Raw genomic sequence first — 20,448 nt, 5'->3', positions numbered from 1 at the left:
GCCTGCTCTGTTCGGTGTATTCAATGTGTGCTAATCTCAATGGCCGTCCCTCGATCCTGGCTTTCCAGGTCCCGTCGCAAGTGGGTTCCAGAAAGAGGGAATTCAAGTCACGCCTCTGTCCAAGGAACTATCCGTCTCACGGGACCACTATCTTTTTCACGTGGCTGTGGGGAGATTTCGAGGAGAAAATGCCTGATAAATGCCAGGCAAACAGAAGGACCCAGAAACGGTAACGCTGCCCTGTTTGCCTTCCAGGCACGCTGTCACTCACGTACACACATGCCCATTTGACAGATGAAGAAACGAAGGTTCCCAGAAATCAGCTTTTCACCCAGCTCACAAAGCTAATGAGTCACGGAGAAAGGCCGCTGCGGGAAGCCAGGAAAATTCCAAGATCGGGAGGTCTGTCCGGCGCGGCAGGCCAGCGATGTCCTGTGCGGTGACCGCGCAGAACCCGTTCAGCCGCTCCACGCTCGCTTGGGGGTTTTGGCCTTTTCCAGCTGCGCCAAGGCTCTTCCTCCTGACCCAGTTCTCTTGGCCGAGCACAGTGGTATCTGTTTCCTTATCTGGAGGGCGGTGGAATTGATACTGAACGCCAATTTTTTTTTTTTTTTTTTTTTTTTTTTTTAAAGTTCTGACCTTATGCATGGGCGTGTGTGTTTTCTCTGGCGGTTTTCATCTGCTTTCCGGGCGGGGCCTGAGCAAACCCTGCAGAGCGCGCGCTCTGGTGGCCGCCACCGCTAGGTGGCTGGTCTGTGCTCTTAGTGGAGGTCCGAAAATGAACCTTTTTGGGGCTTGGACTTTCCCAGGGCAGGACCTGTTCTACCACCTGGAAGCAGCCTGCGGGGGCTCATCTCCAAATTGCTTCAGTCTGGAGCAAAGCTGGCAGTAACCCTGGCCCCAGACTCTTGTGGGAACGGAGGTTTCTCATCCTCCGCCAGGACTTGGGAACTCAGTACCTTTCTTTTAAGTCCTGGGCACACCCCTTCCTTGTTACTCCACCTCCTAGAGGTTCAGGCTCCTCATTACATTCTCCTCCAGTGGGGGAGTGTCTTGGCAGGATTGTTGAAGAATTAAACGAGATTAAGGTAACCAAACCCCTTGGCCCATGTGGACCCTGGTGCAGAAGGAAACCAAGGTCATTATTACCAAACTCCCACTCTTCCTGGTGTTGCTGCTGTCTGGCCCCCTGCCTGAACCCCCTCGGATTGTCGTCTTCTGATGGCAGAGACCTTGTCTTGCCCCGCCCAGCCCCCAGGGACCCTTGCTTAGTATTTACCAAATGAAATGTATGTAAACATAAAGTGTATTCGTTTTTCCCACTATCCCATGGGGCAGGCAGATCAGGAATCATTCCCACTTTGCAGAGAAGCCCCATGCCTGGATCTAGGTCTTGGCCTCTCGGGGCATGTTGGGGCCCGTGATCCAACCAAGCTCTCCTCATGGGAGCCCTCCCGGGGGAAGAAAGCTTCCAGCAATCTACAGACCTACACCAACCGGAGCTCCCTCTTTTGAATAAAGGTTCAGGAAAGCCAGTCCAGAGGCTGTAGAACATGGAAGGGAAGGAGTTCTCAGAAGTCATGAGCAGCCACGGGAAGGCGAAGCTGGACGTCTGCGGGTCCGCAAACCCTCAGGCACTCAGCTTTCTGGTTTATACAGTCTGTAAACTTCTGGAAGTTTGAGAAAAGATGTTCTCAGTTGATAGCACTCACAGCCTCTGGCTTCAGTCTTCTGTGCTCCAGGAAGTGTACCAGGCACACGCAGGGAGCTCCCTGGCCTTGCCAAGGGCAGGCTCGCTGCCCGGACCTTGGAGGCCTGCCTGGGGGTCCTGAGCCATCGGAGCCTCTGGCTGCTTCTTTCTGGCTCCTAGCAGCAGCAGCTGGGGTGAGGACCACATCCCTAGGGGCCCACACTCATGCTTCTGGACATTATCCCCCACCCTTTCTCCCCAAACCTTTTTCTTGCCGCACCTGCCATCTGGCTACACCACTGTCCCTTTGCGCCCTGGCACCTGCCATCTTGGTGCCTACTTTCCCTCATTCCTGGTGGACTTTGCAAATTCGTTAAGTGACGTTCTACCCAATTTGTGTTTGTATCCCAGTGACTTCTGTGTCCCTGTGGAGCTCATGCATAGAATCTGCCCTTCAGGGCCGTGGATGTCTACTCTTCACCCACTTCCTCCCTCCACCTTCTGGCTCGCCATCACCTGGAACCCTCCCATCCTGAAGGCCACTTAGACACCTCGTGCCTCATTCTTCCCTGAAGTCATCTTGGTCCTGGCCTTGGGGGGGGGGGGCAGAGCCCCATGGACCTGTGGCTTCTTCCCTCACTCCTCCAAGCCTTCTTGTCCTGTTCCTCCTCCTGAGACTGTCCCCATTCACCTCCTGCAGTTTCTCATCCAGACCCACAGCCTCCTTGGTCTATAACCTGGCAAGGTCCAAGTCTCTGTGTCCAAGTGGTGGGGGTCTTCGGGCCACAATCCTGCCTTCCTGCCATGAGCTCTGAGCTAACAGAGAGACTGATTTAGGAGCCTGTTGTTACTTGCACTTTGGGTCCGGCTGAATTAGAGGAAGAGGCTGAGAACTGCAGCAAAATATCCCATTGGCTCTTGCTTATCTCATCCAGCTGAACTGACTTTTCTCTCCCTGGCTGTGGCTTCTCCCCTGCAGGTGGCAGGCCAGCCTGGAGTAAGCCCCGTGGAGACCCAGAGGTGGGAGACGTTGGGGAACACTGCACTTCCCAGAACCAATATGGCGGTGGCTTCCTGAGCTCCTGGTGGCTGTGCTCACCTGTGGTGAAGGGGGGCAGTTTCTGTTGTGTCTTCTTCTTCTTTTTAAATGTTTTTATTTATTTATTTGACAAACAGAGATCACAAGCAGGCAGAGAGGCAGGTAGAGAGAAAGGAAGGGAAGCAGGCTTCCCGCTGAGCAGAGAGCCCGATGCGGGGCTCGATCCCAAGACCTGGGGATCATGACCTGAACTGAAGGCAGAGGCTTTAACCCACTGACCCACCCAGGCGCCCCTCTGTTGTATCTTCTTAGGACAGCACTAATCTCATCCAGGGTCCTACCTTCAGGACCTGCTCTAAACCCGATCACCTCCCAAAGGCTCCCCTCCAAGTAGCATTGACATATGAATTTGGGTTAGGGCTCCAACAAAGGAATCTAGGGGACACAATTCAGTCCCTAGCAGAGGGTTGGAGTTGAATACAGCCGGTCTCTCGATCATTCCGTGGCTCGCAGAATGTCAGGTGTGGCCCGCGTTTCCGAGAAGCAGGTTACCTGGGATTCACCCATCCTGGGAGGACCCAGTGTTTCCACTGGAGATGGCCAAGAGGGCTTCACCTTGTTCTGCTGGGCTCCAGGGCGTGGGCGGGCCCAGGGTGGGCTTTAGAAGGAGCAGAGCGACAGGGGCGCACGAATACACCAGTATCGTCCTACAGATGGATATTGTGAAGTAGTGGTTTCAGAACCTGAGCCCCTCATGTTTTAAACCCTCATGTTTCAAAACAAGAGGCAATTAGAACACTTCTTCCCAGAAATTTCTTTTTGATTCCATGAGCTCTTTACTGAACAGTCAGGTGTGTGTTTGAAGCAGCCTGAGGGGTGTGCCTGGGAGGACCTTCCTAGGGTTCCCACAACCAGATCCTGGAGGACCTGCGTTTGTGAGATGCGTGAGGGATGCATGGGGAGGAGGGTGGTGTGGGGGATGGTGGCGGGGAACGCTGGCTCTTGGCAGGTGCCAGAGGGTCCTAAAAGAATATCTTCAGGTCCTTCGGTCTCTGTGTGGAGGGCCCTTGCTACTTCCTTTTCCTTCCCTGGCTCCTTCCTGCGTGGGGCAGGGTGGTCGGGCGCCCACCTGGCTGAGCATTCCCAATGGGATTTGCTTGCATGTGTCGCCACCTGGTGGCCGCTTTCCCACCTTGCCGCTGTAATGAGAGCTCCCCCAGGAGGGAATTTGGGGGAAGCTGATTCTCTAAAGGAGGGGGATGGCGGGAGAGAGGTGTGCTAACACTGTCTGAGAGCAGGCGCTGACAGTGGGAGGATAATGAAGTGATGAGGCTGAAGAGGAAAGGGAAAGCTAAGAGTTGAAAAAAACACCTGGAAAGCAATCAGAAGTAACACCAAAGCCCCCAGCAAAGGGGGTAGGAGCTGGGGAAGAGGTGCCAGAAAGGGGAGGGGGCGAACAAAATCAGCCTGGGTGCCCCAGCGGGCCTCACGGTTTGGCTATCATCTCCTTCTTCACGCACGAACTTGGTTTAATAACAGCTAACATCCCCTGGGGGCTTCTTGGTCACCAGAGTCATCTTAGCCTGCGGTGTGTGTTAACACATTCCACCTTCAAGCATGTTTCTAAGGGGCGTACCCCATCCTCCTGACTGTCCAAAAGGAGCTCAGGCACAGAGAGGTTAAGGAACTTCCTTAAATTCACAGAGCTGATAAGAAGGAACACAGGCAGCGTTAGTCCAGGGCACCTATATTCCTCTCTGCTCCCCTCCACTCTGAGGGCTGCCCTCACAGAGTCACTGCAGACCAGCTTCCCAGATGAGCCTCGGAGATGTCCTCTTGGGGGGCAGCAGAGTGACAGGGAGCCCCAGATCTGCCGAGAGGAGGCTTGCTTTGAACCCCACCTCTGTCCTCAGCTGGCTTTAATTCCCCACTCCTTTGCACACATGGAAACCCAGGCGGCCCTGTAGGGCTGCTCTGAGAATTCAAGATTGTGTCTAGGGAGGCGTTGTGCAAAGTGCGACTGGCCACATAGATTGGGGAGTGGTACTATATCCACCAAATTTACATTGCAGAACCCCGATCCTGGATTTCTGGATCTTCTCACAAGAGATTTGTGCCCACTTTGGATCAAACTTGGATTCATCCACGGAGGTACCCATTCATTGGGGGGAAAGCTGAACCTGACTCAGCCCACATGGGGCCCTGGCCAAGGCTGTTTCACTCAGCAAAAGCTTGGAGCAGCTGGAGCAGATCTCCTAGGGCGGGTCTCCTGAGTTGCCTTTTCTTTCTTTTTTTTTTTTTTTTTAAAGATTTTACTCATTTATTTGAGATCCAGTAAGTGTGAGCTTGGGGAAAGGCGGGGAGGCAGAGGGAGAGGGAGAAGCAGGCTTTCTGCTGAGCAGGGAGCCCGATGCGAGACTCAATCCCAGGAAGCCAGAATCATGACCTGAACCAAAAGCAGACAATTCCCCATCGACTGAGCCACCAGGCCCCCTGAGCCGCTTTCTTCTTGATCTCACACCCCCTCTGATGGCCGGTACCATCGTGTCCCGTTTGGCAGAGGGGGCAGCCGAGATTCAGAGAGGTTTGGGGACCCATCACAGTCACACAGCCGCAAGAGGCACTGCGGCATCTGAGAGGCTCATGCTCTGAACCTCTGGGCCCGTGGTCAGGGCGGACACTAACCGAGGTCGCCCCCCAGCAGGTGAGCCATTGGGGGCCTTTTTTAGGACTGAGAGTAAGCCCACTGGAAGCTGTGAGGGGAAGGAGGAAGGCACGGCCCTTGCAGAAAGACAACGACCATCCCCGAATGATAAAATAGCTTTGTTTTAATTCACTCTGATTTGGATCATTGGAAATATTCCACAATAAATAAAACAGAGCAGAGGCTGGGGCAGGCCGACTCTTGCTACCTTCCTTCAAAATGCACCCCAATTGGCGTTCAGCTACCACACAGACACAGGAGTGAGGGAAGAGGGAAAAGAAAGTAAATTTCTTAAAAACACCAACAATGAACCAAACATGATTGCAAAGAACAGAAAGTGCTCAGGAAACTTTGGCTTTGAGGTGAATCTGGTGAGGGCCAGGCGCCGGTGGGCAGCCATGTCTGTCCCCCAGGGTGGCCCCTCCTGATACGGACCCAGGGGGAAGCTGGTGTCTGGCTCAGGGCCACCCGCAGGAGGGCACAGAAGGCAGTCCTGTCCTTTTGAGAGAAGCGAGCAGCGGGGTCAAGTTCAACACCAGGGCCGGTGAAAGCGGACTCTCTCTTGAAACCCGTCAGCCCAGACCACAGGAGAGGATGACCAGCTGGTGGCCCATGGGCACGTTTGCTTCCAACCAGAGGTCCATGATGGACATGGCAATGACCCTGAGCTCTCCAGAGGGGCAAGGGCAGCGGCTCATCCCCGATGGCCCTCGGCCAGCCATCTTTGGCTTGCGCTTCCCTGGAGAAAGTGGACAGACGGTGAGTTCTTTTCTGTTTTTCCATTTTTGTGTTCAGGCTGCCTCAAAGAGAATTGTTCAAAGCAAACATCATGGTTCTAATATTCTCTGTGACTCCACTGCATCCTGGGACCCAGAGGCCCCGTCCTTCTGACAAGTTCTAACTTGCAAGGATCACCTTCCCCACCTTCTTGTCTGGCTTCCCCATTTTCAGTGCTATTTTCTTCCATCTGGCTTCTCCCACTAAGCACATGCCCGGAAAAGCATCACTTTCAGAACTTTCTTGTCTTCCCTATGGCTCTGGAAGCCAGACACTACAAACCCTCCCTGCTCTCTGCCCTAGCAGGTAGATGGGTGTGGGGGGGATGGTGCGGGGTGTGGGGATGGGAGTGGGGATGTGGACCCAGGCGCTGATTTTGCAAAGATGACTCCAGCTGGAGAAAAATCAGTCTCCTGGCCCCACGGGGGTTGGGGAGGGTGCTGAGATCTCTCCTCCTCCTTGGCCCCAGTCTTTCTGGCCTCAGGCTCACACCAACCTTAGGCAGGGACACCTTTACTCTCTGCCTGGAGCCCGGGACTGGTCTCCAGGGAGCCCTGGACCTGAGGAGCAGATGGAGAGCCCTGGGCTGGGAGCTGCGGTGGGCCCTCGAGAGCCTCCCCTGGGGACCTCACACCAAATGCTCCGTGGGAAATTCTCTGGCTGGATTCTCAGACCCCCGGTGAGGACACCAGCGGTCTTAAGCCCACCCACGCCTTCAGTCCCGGCCATGATGATGGGCGCTCTTCGGGGAAGACCCTGCCCCCGGCTAAGCCAAGGACCACAAAGAGGTGTGTGCTGGGGCGGGGGGGGGGGGCAAGGTTGTCTCCCCAACGGGAGGGATGGCGGGAAAGGGCAGACACCAGAGCTCGCTGGGGCCACCGCCACCAGCAGCCTCAGGAGGAGTCCAGCGGTGAGAGGCTGAGCTACCAGAAACCTCCACCAGGTCACCGTTCTCAGAGATGCTGGCTGGAACCCAGCAGGGAAAGGCCACCCTGGGATGCTTCAAACAGAGAGCAATGATGTTCTATTTCTGCTCCAAGTGTTTGACGTGTGCTCTCCGTCACAACTGGTTCACTTTTGCAAGTCACAATCCTTCTCTGGGCCTTGCTTTTCTCCTCTGTGAAATGGGAAGCCGGGAAGGCCTCTCAACCTCTTGAACGGCCCAGTGGGATGGAGGGAGAGACGGCCAGGACTAGGCAGCCAAGCCAGACCCCTTCTCGCTCTGGGGACCCGTTCTGACTCTGCCAGCCCAGAGGCAGAGGGCATGCTCTGAAAGTGTCGTCTCTGAGTGAACTCAGCTCCCAGGACTCGGGGAGGGGCTTAGGAGTCCTTTCTGCTCCCTGTCTCAGGGGACACTTTTCTCAAGGGATGAATCAGCCAACCAGCAGACACCTGCTTTAGTCTTTGGGGACTTATGCTCAGAACGATGACCTCATCATTACGTAGGAGCCTTGATCGGTCAACAGAGTCTTACATTTTGGAGGATTTTCAAGCTGGAACAGGTTTTTGTTTGTTGGCTCGCTGTGACTTTGTTTTTTGTAAACCACTGCCTGCGTTCTGCGTCTTTGAGAATCTAGCGAAACCTACAGAACCTCTGCCCAGGAAAAGGCTCCTACTTACAGGCTTGGGGCACCTGTGAACTGCCTGACACCCTCTGTGGCCCCTGAGCTCCCAGATGCCTCCCTCCCTGTTTACAGAAGGACAGACTGAAGCCGGGAGAACAGAGCTCGCCAGAGTATGGCAAAGAGCTCAGGAGATGGGCCCCGTGGCTCCTGAGATGGGCCTGCTTCCTTCTCCCCGGGGACACTGTCATGCGCCCTCAAAGTCACAGCAGCCTGGTAGGAAAAGGTCTCGACAAGAAAAGTGCTTTCTCCAATTCAACATCAGTAACGGGAGCCAACCATCACCGTCCTCTGGCAGGTGGACCCACTCCCCACCTGGCCCCAAGGGAGTCCCGCTGCAGTTTGGAGATTCTTCGCCTGAGACTGAACCCAGTCCACAAGGACAGAGAAAGAAGGCGGAGCTGAAGGGAAGGAGGTACAGAGCCTCCATGAACCTACCAACCCGGAACCCTGGGATCTGCCCAGTGGCAACCCCCCAAGCCCTAGATGCCCCCCACCCCAAGGCTGAGGATTCCCATGAGACTTGATTTAAGCTCCCAGTGCCCCGGCTGCCAGCTGAAGCAAGAGCAAGCTTAATTAAAACATCAGGACCAGCCACAGAGCCCCAAAGTGCACACAATGTCAGCTGAATTACCAAAAAAAAAAAAGGGAAAAAAATGAATCAATAAATAATCAGGTAGGCTGATGAGGATGAACCAGAGCAGCACAGGGGTGAGAGGGTGAGGTATGTCTTCTCCCGCTCTGAGGGTCACGTTCCTAGGATGGCCCTGCCACCCCTGGGACACTGTGCAGGTGGCCAGGAGGGACTTGGCCCAGAGCGTGGGCTCCAGGGGAAAGTGCTGGCTGGTGGAGGGTCTGGGCGTGGCCTCGGAAGGTCACGGGCACCGAGTCCAACCATCGGTGAACATAAGAATGGCCTCCTATGGCGGATGTCCCTCTGGACAGCGTTGAGTGTCATCCTAACTTCGTTCCAGATCCGGCACCACCCCAGGAAACTAGAAAAGATGTCCCCAGCTCTGGAGCGGGGGGGGGGGGGGGGCGCTATGAGGCCGGGGGTCCCCCAGTTCCCGAATCAAGGCTTTTGCCTCATTTCAGCCAATGCGCACATTTCTCCCCCAAACACAAAGGCACATGGAAGTGGTCAGATCTGCAGTCAGCCATGACGCTCGCAACCAAGATCGATCCCTGCAGGAGATGTCCGCTTGGGAAGAAGTCCTCTGCGGAGTCTGCGGCCCTTGGCCACGAAGACCTTCGGGCTGGCCAGCCCCTCCCGGCCACCAGAAACGAGCTTGGGGAAGACAGCACAGGTGGGGTGGTCGCGCCAAGTGAGGGAGGGGGCAGGCAGCGTGCAAAGAAAGGCGCCGTCTTGCCCCCAGGGTCCATGTGGTCCGATGGGGCTCTGTCCCGAGGTCCTCCTCACTCGGAAAGATCCCAGAGAGAATTAGAATCTGCGACTCAGCCCCGGACCCTGGGCAGAGGAAAGTCACTGCCCATCCTCCCTGGGAAACTGTCCTTCACTTGGGAGCACGGAGTCTTTGGTGTCTGCCCCCCCCCACCCCCAGAAACCAAAATGACTTGAGCGTTTGGAGACTGGACCTCCCCCACGTCTCCCCACCTTCCGCCAGCTCCAGGACAGCCCTGGGAGGGGGGGTTCCCCCATCAAGGACCAGTCCTGAGACTCGCTCTGCAGATGCTGCCAAATGCTGGGGGTGCAAGAGGCCATGAGGGGCCCTGGAACACACCTCCGAGAATGGCCCTCAACGCCCCCTGGACAGAACGGCCCCAGCGTGAGGTTGGGGCTGGCCACGGAGAGGCGGGTTCTGGGGTTTCTCGGCAGCATCATCTCCCCTTAAATATCCGGATTTTATTGATGGACGCCAAGGTGGCCGTCACGTTGGACTCGAAGTCTCCATCGTGCACCCCGGTCTTGCGAAAAGCCCCCGCCGATGGGTTGTTCTCCCAGTAGTGATGCCAGTTCCCCTTACTGTCTGCCCCGAAGCCATACAAGTCCACCTGCGGGGGCAAAGCACGGGTCAGAAGCAGACAGCAGGAGACAGGTGGCACCTCTAAGAAGGGGTGCCTGCAGGGAACCCCCAAATCTGCAAACACAGCATCGGAAGAATCACATAACCCTCTCCCCATACACGCTTCCAGGTCCTTACTGGACCTGCCAGGGGCTTTGTGAAGTAAAAGCAAGTTCTGTGAAAGTCAAGTGTGATGCCAGAAGGCACAATGGGAGGCCCTGAGGGAGCTGGGGCAGGGGGACCTCCACCTCAGGGCTCCAGGAGGTGGGGGGAGGGGGGAGGAGAGCAGGAAGGGGTCCGCAGGGTGGTGGTGGTGAGAGCAAGGCTCCCAGCTCTGCCCCACCTGCTGGTAGAGCCTGAAACTGCCAAACCCCTGCTCAGAGCCTCATTTCCCTCATCTGGAAAATGGGGACAAGAGGAATGACCCCATTGAGGCAGGTGGTAGGTGCTGATCTTCTTCCCTGAGGCTAATTTCCACGTGGTCCAGGGGGCCCTCCCTGGCCAGTGGGTGGGGGTGGGGATTTCCAGTATGTGACAAGCATTTACTGAGCACTTCCTCTGTGCCCCGCTCTGTGCAAAGTACATCAGAGCTCAGCAGACCTTCACTGCGGCCACCTGGGGGTTGCTGGGGCAACAAGGGATGCAGGAGTCAGGTGTCAGACCTTGGAGCTCTGACTGACCATGAGCACCAGGGAGGGGTGAGGCGAACCTCAGGGCTCCCGAGGCCAAGGAATCCAGGCATCTGTGAGAGCAGGTGCCATTTGAACTGGTCTCGGGAGATAAGCGAAGACGCAGGAAGGAATATTCGAGGGCCTCCAGGGTACGCTCTGCCCTGTGATTCTGCCCCCATGTCTGAGCTTCCGCCCAGAGAACGTGCCCAGAGAACACCGCTACCCCGTGCAACCCACTCTGAAGATTCACGGCACGCTCCAGTGTGGAGATCGGCATCGGAGCTTCTGGAACAAGAGCTGTGTCGGGGACCCGGGGCGGGGATGGAGGTCAGCCCGATGGCAGAGGCTCTCACGGACGCTCTCTCGGAAATGAGGCAGGAAGCCCTCATGGGTGGCTGGGTGGGGCACGGGGCCGAGGGGGGCCGTACCTCATCGCAGATGTGCAGCGAGAAGATGACGGACAGGATACCCGTGGATGGGTACCGCCCGTGGCCCTGCAGCCAGCTGTCGAAGACGTACTTGATGAAGGCCGGGTGATAGATCAGGATCTGCAGGAGGACACAGCCCTTCGTGAGCTGCTGCGGAGGATCCCTGAGCGCCTGTGAGACCACCCCCCACCCCGCGGCTGTTGTGACCTTAGGGGACGGAGCAGTGCCCAGGATGAGCAACCCCAGACTCTGGGCCTTGTAGTGGGCCATGTAGTGGGAAGGACGGGCAGTAGCCTAATCACGGGGCCCGGGATGCTAAGCCACAACTGTGAGACACAGAGAAATTAAGCAGCGACACAGTAAAGCCCCAGAAGGGAGAAGCCTCGCTGAGGAGGAGACGTCCGGGTAACATTCCAGTCAGGCCAGGAAGGTTCCAGGGAACAGTACGAGGTAGGGATGGAGACACCCCTGTCACCCAGCAGGAAACACAGGCACAGGGACACCCATTCTGCCAGTGATGGGACTGAACGGTCTCCACGCCATAACATGACCTTATGTATGAGGAAACTGAGCTCAGAGAGGCTAAGCGAGGCGCCCAGCATCACACAGTCAGGCTGGCCGAGTCGGGAGGGGTCTGCTGTCAGACCAGCCCCTAACACCACCTCCCCACCCCCACCGCTGCCAGGAGGACAGGGAAGGAGACTTCTCAGGCAGTAGACGGTGTGCACGTGTGTCCAGAAAACCCAGTGCTGGACCCTAGGAATAGACTGGAGCAGAGGTCCGTGAGGGCTCTGCTGAACTGTTCATCTCAGCCTGGCCTTCAGCCACGGGCATCTGGGAGGCTCTCCCCTCTGTCCAGGGAATTCCCACGTGGCTTCTCCCCAGGGCTGTGCACCGCAGTGTGAAGGGCAGGGAGTGCTCCAACTCCAGACACACCACGAACGAGCTGTGTGTTCCCGAGGCAGTCATTTGGCCTCTCTGACCCTGATCTCTCTAGGTGAAAAGCACACAGGGTGTGCCAAGAACAGTGTGGTAGACACTTCCCTTCTTTCCCCCTTCTGCTCTTTGCCCAGGAACTGGCCAGCCCCATCCCGGGGGCACCACTGGGGAAGATGGGGTTGGGGGCCGAGAGCTGAGGTCTGGCTTTGAGAAGGGCACACCGCACGTACAGTACCGGTGTGTACTGGGAGGCCGCGGGCACCCGCATCCCTGGGGGGCCGGCGGAAGCCCAGGTGGCTGGGCCACCCCCTCCCTGCAGAGTTTCTGACACAGCAGGTCTGGGGCGGACCCGAGTGTCTGAGGCTAGGGCCGTATCCTAGTGAGGCTGCTGGGCCGGGGTCCCCCATGGAGAAACTGTCCCAGGATCCGTCCGTGGAGCAGGGAAGCTGCCTAGGGGCTCCAGCATCCACCAGTCCATGGGTCCCGGGAGCTCTTGGCAGCCAGGTGCCGGCAGACGGGAGATGGGGCTCTCCACCATCAAACTGAGCCTCAGCTCAGAGGACAAGGGCCTGAGCCTCGACTTACCTTATTCTTTTTCACTTTGATCTTTGCAGGGACAGGAACGTAAGTGCTGCAGGGGGAGAAAGAGCGGGCGGTCAATGTGGCCAGGGGCCCGGGCTGCCTGCATGCCTCTGGGGGGATGGATCCTGGACAGGGCGATAGGGACACCACCTTCTCCTGTAGCAGTGGCCCATTATGGACACCAGAGGGCGCTCGTGGCTAACTCGAGAAAATTTTTTAAAATGCTGCTTCCCCCGACAGAAGTTGAGACCAGGGGACTTGCTCCAAGCAAGCCTGAAGGAGCCTGAAGGAGCACGGCTCAGGGCTGCGGCACTGCATGATGAGCCCTACAAGGGCCCCTTTCCACCTGCGAGGTTACATGTGCCCCAAGAAGAAGGTGCAAACGCCCAGCCACCTGGCCTTAAGTCACATCTAATGGGGGCAATTCCTGCTCTTGATCCTGGGGTGGGAGGAGAGAGCAGCTGAGCGCAGGCCTGGCCCCCTCTCCCCTGCCCAAGCCCACTTCCCTCACTGCCTTCCTGAGAGGGCAGCCCCCAGCTTCCCGCACCCCAATCCATCAGGCTTGCTGGCCGGGCCTCAGACCGGGAGGCTTCTGGCCCTTTGGACAGCAAAGCCCCTTCTTTCCAGGAAGGATAGGGAAATAGGAATACGACCCAGATTCGAGCCTGGCTCTCAGGTAGGGCTGCGTGCTGAGGCAGGCCTCTGTGTCCCCCTGGGAGAAGGGAGGCGAAGGAATGAGCAGTGTGGGAATTCGAGGAGACAACCAGAGCCCAGGGTGCAGGGCACTGCCTGGGACGAAAAAGCCACTCGGGTATGAGCCCCAGGACAGGCTGGCACGCCGCTGCCTCCCAGGCTGCCCCCACTGCCATCCATGGCTACTCTTATAGCCTCAAAAGAGGGGGCGCTGTCCCCCTCAGGGTACAAGGCAGAGACAGGAAGGGGGCAGAACAGAACTCTCACGTGTGGGGAGTCCTTTCCAGCGGGGCCCCTCCTCCCAAGGAGTTTCCAGTAAGCCTTGGAGGCCTGTCCCGGAGTCGTGATCAGGGGGATCGTGGGAACCCATGGGTGTTTGGAGCGCAGGGAGGGAAGGGACCAGGAGCTCCTGCAGGCCGGGTGGGGGCCAGGGGCCGGCAGGCTGGTGCATTGCAGAAGCAAGTCTTGTGATGCGGGGGGCGTTCTGGTGTGGGAACAGCATGGTGGGGGAACTGAGGGCTCATGGGCGGGGGACAATGGCCTTCACTCCAAACCCTCCCCCACTCCCGTCCCCCGCCCCGGGACTCACTGAGAGATGGTGCCTGTGGTGGTAGCACTGACCACCCACTCCAGGTCGGTGGTCTTGAAGGGGACCAGGACCATGCTGACATTCTCCGCCAGCTCCCTGAAGCTCTCGGGGTACACCAGATGGTGCGTGGTCTTGCTCCCAACGTCCATCTCAAAGCCCACCGTGGGGGCCTTGTTCATCCTGGGGGAGAAGGGAAAGAGGGACACGCATCGCATCGCACGGGCGCTGCTTCGGGGCTCCGCTCCCTCAGCTGCCAAACAGAGATGATGAAGAGGCAGCTAGAAAGCTTTTGCTCTCTCTGTCTCTTCCAGGATCTCCAGCGAGCCTGACCGTTACCACGGTTGCTGACCTACCGTGCACAAGGCACCCTTCCGACCCAGGAAGGCGCCGTGTTGCACCTTAAGGACAACCACGCCCGGGAGGTATCTTGTGCGCCTATTCCGTGATGGAAGAAACCGGAATGCCAAGAATTTGTCCCAGGACACAGAGCTAGCAGGTGGCAGGCGTGATCGCGGGTCTGTCTGACCCGGAACCCAAGGGTGCATGCCAGGTTCACCGAGGCTCCGAGAAGCCAGGTTCATGGTCTGAGCACATAAATGAAGAGAGTACAGGAACAGGAGACTATTCTAGAAGGTGCCTGGGGAAGGACAGCCCCAGTGCCGAGGGAACAGTGGGGTGAAGATTAAAAGAAACCCAGGATACACATCTTCCGGGAGGATATATTGTATTTGGTGACAGGGAAACATATTTATGTGAAAAGCACATAGTTTTATTGTGGCCTAGATTCTGAAAGGGGGCCGAATTTTAGAGATTAAACCAGTCTTCATAGAAATCTTGCCCTCTCTCCAGGCCCCTATGGGCCGACCTCCTGGCCCGCTGGCTTCCTGCCTTGTAGGATTTCCCAGCTGGGTCCAGAGAGGCATGGCAGGTCCACCTCCTTCCTACGATGCACCACTGGGGAAACTGAGGACCACAGGAAGCAGTGGGAGGTGCTGGGGTCTGTGGGGAAGTCTGGGGATGCTGGCACGGGGGTCCTGACCTCCTGGTCCTGAGCTGAGGTGTCTCTAGTGGCTCCGAGGGGCCGGGCACTCACCTGAGCACAAAGTCGTGGCTGTCGATCTGAGGCCCATACCACGATTCCCTCAGGTTGCCGGAGTTGCCCACCACGGCACAGCGCCGGCAGCTCACCGACCTCTTCTCCAGCAGGGGGTCCACGTTCCCGGGCACGACCTGGAACAGCTCCCTGATGGTATCATTCAAGTTATTGGGCTGCTTCTCCCGCTGGAGCTTCTGGGGGCCGAGGACAGAAGGAGAAAAGTCAGCCCGTCTGTGCTGCCTCTGGCTGGGGCCATTCAGCCGCCCCCATGCTGGGCCCCAAGTCCCCCACTTGCGCTCAAGGGGCCCCTCCCTGGTACTTCCTTTCTGCTTGGCACCTGGAGACCCACCGGAAGCCCGGGAGCCACTCAAGGGGATGGGAAAGAGATCACTCCCTCGTTCTGCAAATGCTTTCTGAGCACTGGCTACGTGCCTGCGAATCCACTGGCCACTTAGGCAATGACACCAGGTGAGAGGAGAAGGGTCAGGTGACCCTCCAAGGTCACCTCCCCAGCCTTGGCTCCTTTCATCCTCCTGCGCACTGCCTGGGGACCACTGGGCTCCAGCAAGACCAAAACACCAGCCCTTTGCCGAATGCATCATGGCTTCCGACATCTGTCTAGCACATTGTCTGCATCCTCTGCGACGGAGCCCCAGGTTTCTGACTCCCTCACTCACGGTAAAACCGGGACACCTTTCCTGAGCAGTGTCACCTCTGACCCTGTGACCAACCTCAGGGCACACCGCAGCCCATCTGAACAGCAGACGAGAAGGACACTGTGGGGCGCAGACTGGTTGAACCATGTGTCCCACATCCAAACCAGGATTTGAACCCAGACTTTCAGAAACCCACTTAAAAGTCTCTCCCACAATACTGCCCCCGTCTCAGACCACTGGAACCCTGACCTTCAGAAAGCCCAGTCCCTGGGGCTGCAGGGGCTGCAGCGGGGGTGTGTTGGGCAGGAGAGGGGGCTGTGGGGTGAGTCCCACCAGCCTCTCCCTGCCCCAGTCCCCAGCCCCAGGGTAGTGGCTGGGAAAGAAGAGAGGCTACAGCTCGCTGTGGCCATTGTCCAGGAGATTCGTGGCACAGTCCATGGGGGCATACAGGCATGCAGCCCCCCCCCCCCCCCCCGAGATGGAAGGAATCGGATCTCCAAAGGAGGGGCACACTCTAGTGAAAACCTTCAGCGTCTCCTCAGAGACGCCGCGGGAGAGCTGTAAGCAACAAGATCTGGACCACTCGCCACACCCCCGGGAGGGTATAATAAACGAGAGAAAGCGCGATAACAAGAGTTGGAGAGGATGCGGAGAAAGGGGCACACTCGGGCATTGCTGGTGGGCATGGAAAATGGTGTGGCCACCGTGGAGAACCCACACGGAATGACCACGGAAGCCTCGGTTTCCACTCCCAAGTCTACACTCGAAAGGACTGAAAGCAGGGTCCCGCACAGAGCCCTGCACACCCAGGTTCGCAGCAGCGTTATGCACAGGAGCCGGAAGCTGGAAAACGACCCACGTGTCCACTGGCCGGCGACCGGATGAAATAGGTGTGGCACGTCGTGCAGTCAGGAACAAGAAGGGAATTCAGCTCGTGAGTTGACTCCGTGGGGAGTCTGTGCTTCTCCCTCTGCCTCTGCCTCTGCCCCTCCCTCTGCTTGTGATTCCTCTTTCTCACAAATAAATAAAATCTCAAAAAAGAAAAAAAAAAAAAAAAAAGGAAGCTCTGGGCCTTGGAAACACGCTTACTGACTTAAGCCAGACACAGGAGGGCAAATATGGTAGGATTCCACCATATGAGGTCCCCTAGGGGAGCCAAATGCATAGGATGGAAGGTAGAAAGGCAGTTAGCTCGGGAGAGAGGGGAGGGGAGTTTGCGTTGAACAGGGGCAGGGTTTGTGGGCACAACGGAAGAAACGCTGGCTCTGGACGGTGGGGTTGGTTGTACAACGGTGGGAACATCCTCAGTGCCACTGAGCTGTACACGTACAAACGGTCACAATGGTAAACATTACGTCATGTACATTTCAACACAATAAAACAGAACAATCCCCAGATTAAACACCTCCTTGCAATACGATCTCCTGGGGCAGCTCCAAGCTCCGGGATGGGCAGCCACCCAGGATCTTGCTAATTCAAAGGGCCTGACTCAGTGGGGCTGGGCTGAACCCTGGATCCCGCACTTCCAACGTACTCCCCGGTGATGCTGCTGGTGCAGGCGGAGGAGCCTGGCCACACTGTCTTGCAGGCACGTCCTCGTGGTCTGCATCTCCCCAGGAGATGGGACTTGGGGAGCACAGCACTGCGGTGTCTGACCCAGCTATGGCTGTCTTACTCACTTTTAATGGCTCATTTCAGAAAAAAAAAAAAAAAAAAAAAAAAAAAAAAAAAGTTCATTTTGAAAAGGAAATCTCCCATCCCTACCACAAGTGGAAAGCAAGGATTACTTGGCAGAAGTTAAAAAAGTAATCGCACCAAACAACGTTATCTGATTCCTGCTCAGACTGTCACTGGCCCGGGCACGCTGCCCACGCTTCGCTGGAAGGAAGATGTCATGGGACTGGACAAGTGCATCACCAAGCACGGGGGCGGGTTAAAGTCCTTGGAACTGCACAGCAAGAGAATCACTGCGGACTTCCTTCCTCATGCTGGGATGTGAGGGTCTTGAATGCCGGGCCCCGCCGTCAACTGGAATCTCGCGGCCGGCTACATCGCGTCAGCGACTTCGGATCTGCTGGAGTGCTTTCCTGTCAGGAGTGGAGACTGAGGCCCAGAGGGGAGAAGGGCCAGTCCATCGGGCACATGCACCCACGCGTCCGCAGAGGAACCGGCCAGAGCTTGGGTGGGAAACTTCTGCAGGCGAATCCTAACTCGTGCACCTGCCCGCTGGGTCAGATGGGGCAGGGCCCTCAGTGCTCATCTGTGTCCCTGTGCCCGTCTTCCTTGGGAAGGGATACTCCAATTTCCCTCTAGGGAATTCCCCCACTAGGCTGCTAACTCGCCCACAGGAGGGAATGCTGAGAAGTTCGAAGACAACCTCCCCGTCTCACTCCTCCACAGGAGCTTCCAAGTATCCTTCTTGGAAGCAAGAGCCTGCCCGCTGGGGGTCAGGGCTCCTGGAGGCCGCCCTGTGACTTCAGGCAGGGCCGGGAAGCAGAGGCTGGAGTCAGGGCTGCAGCTGCGTGGGGCGGGCACCGACCGCAGCGAGGAAGTGGGGAGGGCTGGGGACACGATCTCCATGGCAGGGTCCACTTCAGCGGGCAGGAGTCAGGGAGGGGCACGTCCTGGCACACTCACACTCAGGCCACAGATGGGGAAGAACTATAGGGAAGCCTCCAGGCATGATGTCTGGCCTTCTGCACCTCCTGTCCCAACCCCCTGAGTGTGTTGGAAGGACGTACCCTCCCCCCATCCCTGTCCTGGCTTTCTGCTCTGCCAGTGAACTTTGCTCCTCCTTCCACATCCAGCTCGCCCTGCAGGACCTGGGAGGCCTCCACAGTCTCCCAAAATACTGGTCTCTGCCTTATGCATGTGCTTGGCATGCAGGACCCTCGCCACAGGCATCGTGTAATCCTCGGCTGCCGTGGGCTTGTCTGTCCGACCCCCTGGGCGTCGGAGCAGCAAGCACGGACGGAAAGACAGACACTCAGTCTGCTGAGCAAGCACATGACCTCCGCCAGGGTTGACACCCACTGGACCCATCGCAGCCGAGCCCCTCCATGCTCTAGATGCCGCGCATGGTGGGCAAGTTAGAGCAGGCTCGTGTGATCGCCTATGAACTCTCGTCATAGGTGGAAGCCTGTGTTCTGTGGTTCTTCTTCTTCTTTTTTTTTTTTTTAAGGTTTTATGTATTTATTCAAGAGTGAGTGAGCACGCGAGAGAAAGAGAGAGAGCACAAAGAGGAAGGGAGAAGCAGACCCTGGCTGAGCAGGGAGCCTGACGTGGGGCTCGAACCCAGGACCCTGGGATCATGACCTGCGTGGAAGGCAGACGCTGAACTGATGGAGCCACCCAGGTGCCCCCGTGGTCTTCCATGCCAGGCCCCGCTCGGAGAAATTCACAAGCATTTCCTCATTCACTCCCCATAACTGTCCTATGAGCAAGGTGGTATGAGGTACCCATTTTACAGCTGAGCAAACTGAGGTTCAGAGAGGTGGAGTGGATGGCCCAGAGGCCCCAAGACAGCCTGACTACCCCGGCCTGACTCCAGAGCTTGTCTCTAAACTGGAACGTGATCCGACTGTGCCCCTCACCAGTGAGGCAAGCCTGACAAGTGGAAAAGGAGGTAAGGGGTCCTCACAGGGTGCGGTGAAGCTGGGGGCGGTGCCTGGAAGCATGGCCTGGGGCCCGGACAGAGCGGCACCTGGCGGCAGACGGGGGTATTACTGTCTCTTGTGCACTGAGCACCATGCTTGCGGCAGGAAGATGTGGGCGGGGCAGAAGGCGGGGCAAACGGAGCGGGTGGGCCCAACTGTGTGGAAATGTGGCCGTGGCAGAGGGGACCCTTGTCCTGATGACTGGGGCAGAGGCGAGAGGAGAGGGTCATGGGCAGGTTGGGGCCAGCCCAGGGGTGGCCCCGTGTGATTTCTCCTGCCAGAGCTTACGCCTGCCCTGTCTCCTTTGCCTACCGGGACTGTGATGCGCATTGATGGCAACCTTGAAGCTCAGAGGCGGGGTGGGAGCTCCGGACCTGCAATTCTGGCCTCAGACTCCTCCTGGCTCAGCTGGCCTGTCTCCCTGACCCTGCATCCTCTTGTTTCCCAAAGAAAGCATCCCTCCTTCACTGGGCTGGGGCTCCCTCGCACAGTCTAAGTAGGAGAACACGGACTCTGGTCATCTGCTCTACCCCAGGGTCCCAGAGGTCTAGGGCAGAGTGAGTCTAGGGGGAGTGTGGGCTTGCCTCCTGGGCCCCGTGGCACCAGCCCCCTGCCGCTGGCTCTCTGCCAGTCGAGTGCCCTACGGAGGGGCTCCCAGTGGGCTCCCACTGGGCTCCGAATGTGTGAAAGGAAGGGCTCTGTGGTTGGGGTCCTGGGTCTGGATCTGTCCACAAGATTGTCCTGGTTCCCTGGGGGGGCCTGCAGGCAGAACTGTGATGGGTCTTGGAATTCCCAGGGTGGTTTTGATTTCAAATATTCTGTGTCTCCAGCTGGGGAACAGGAGATCTTGTCCGACGTGGTATCCTGACTCTACACTCAGGACATGTGGTCTCTGTGTTGTCTAGGAACCCAGAAGCTTTAAAGCCCTGCTCCTTTCTATCGATTTCTGTTCCCAAGGGCTCTCTATCCCCACCACACACCCCTTCCAAGCGGCCCCCGGGGCTGAGCTCCAGGAGAGAAGGGCTGCAGATGAGGGCTGGGGCTGGGACGTGGGAGACAAGCTGATGAAATACCCACAGTCACTTGGAAAAATGTTCAGCCTTGATAAGCGCTGGGGCGGGGGGGAAGCAAATTAATTATCACTTGCCCATTCAGCCAGCAAGAATAAATACAAGTGTTACAAACTAATGTTCGTGACGTGGCTGTTAGAGCCTACATCTGAGGACTCAGCCAGATGAAGAGGTTCCTCGAGAGCCCTCTTGAAAAGACCGAGAAAGTCGGG

At 57.4% G+C, this 20,448-nt stretch overlaps 1 protein-coding gene across 7 annotated transcripts in view; it reads right to left on the bottom strand.

Moving 5' to 3' along the window:
* Window positions 1-5,537: 5,537 nt before the first annotated feature.
* The window catches only part of ST3GAL1 (ST3 beta-galactoside alpha-2,3-sialyltransferase 1), a 90,610-nt gene continuing 75,699 nt past the window's right edge, over window positions 5,538-20,448 (bottom strand). For all 7 annotated transcript variants that reach the window (XM_046007795.1, XM_046007798.1, XM_046007802.1 and 4 more), the window contains 5 exons: window positions 14,852-15,048; window positions 13,759-13,938; window positions 12,480-12,525; window positions 10,956-11,075; window positions 5,538-9,845 (listed from right to left, as the gene is read on the bottom strand). In XM_046007795.1, the coding sequence (XP_045863751.1) occupies window positions 9,672-9,845; window positions 10,956-11,075; window positions 12,480-12,525; window positions 13,759-13,938; window positions 14,852-15,048 (717 nt within the window). In that variant the 3' untranslated portion in view covers window positions 5,538-9,671. The remainder of the gene's footprint in view (window positions 9,846-10,955; window positions 11,076-12,479; window positions 12,526-13,758; window positions 13,939-14,851; window positions 15,049-20,448) is intronic.

This window comes from Meles meles, chromosome 1 (assembly GCF_922984935.1).
Source record: "Meles meles chromosome 1, mMelMel3.1 paternal haplotype, whole genome shotgun sequence".
Taxonomy (NCBI): domain Eukaryota; kingdom Metazoa; phylum Chordata; class Mammalia; order Carnivora; family Mustelidae; genus Meles; species Meles meles.
The sequence above is the reverse complement of the archived record's forward strand: the minus strand, read 5'-3'. Positions and strand labels throughout refer to the sequence as shown.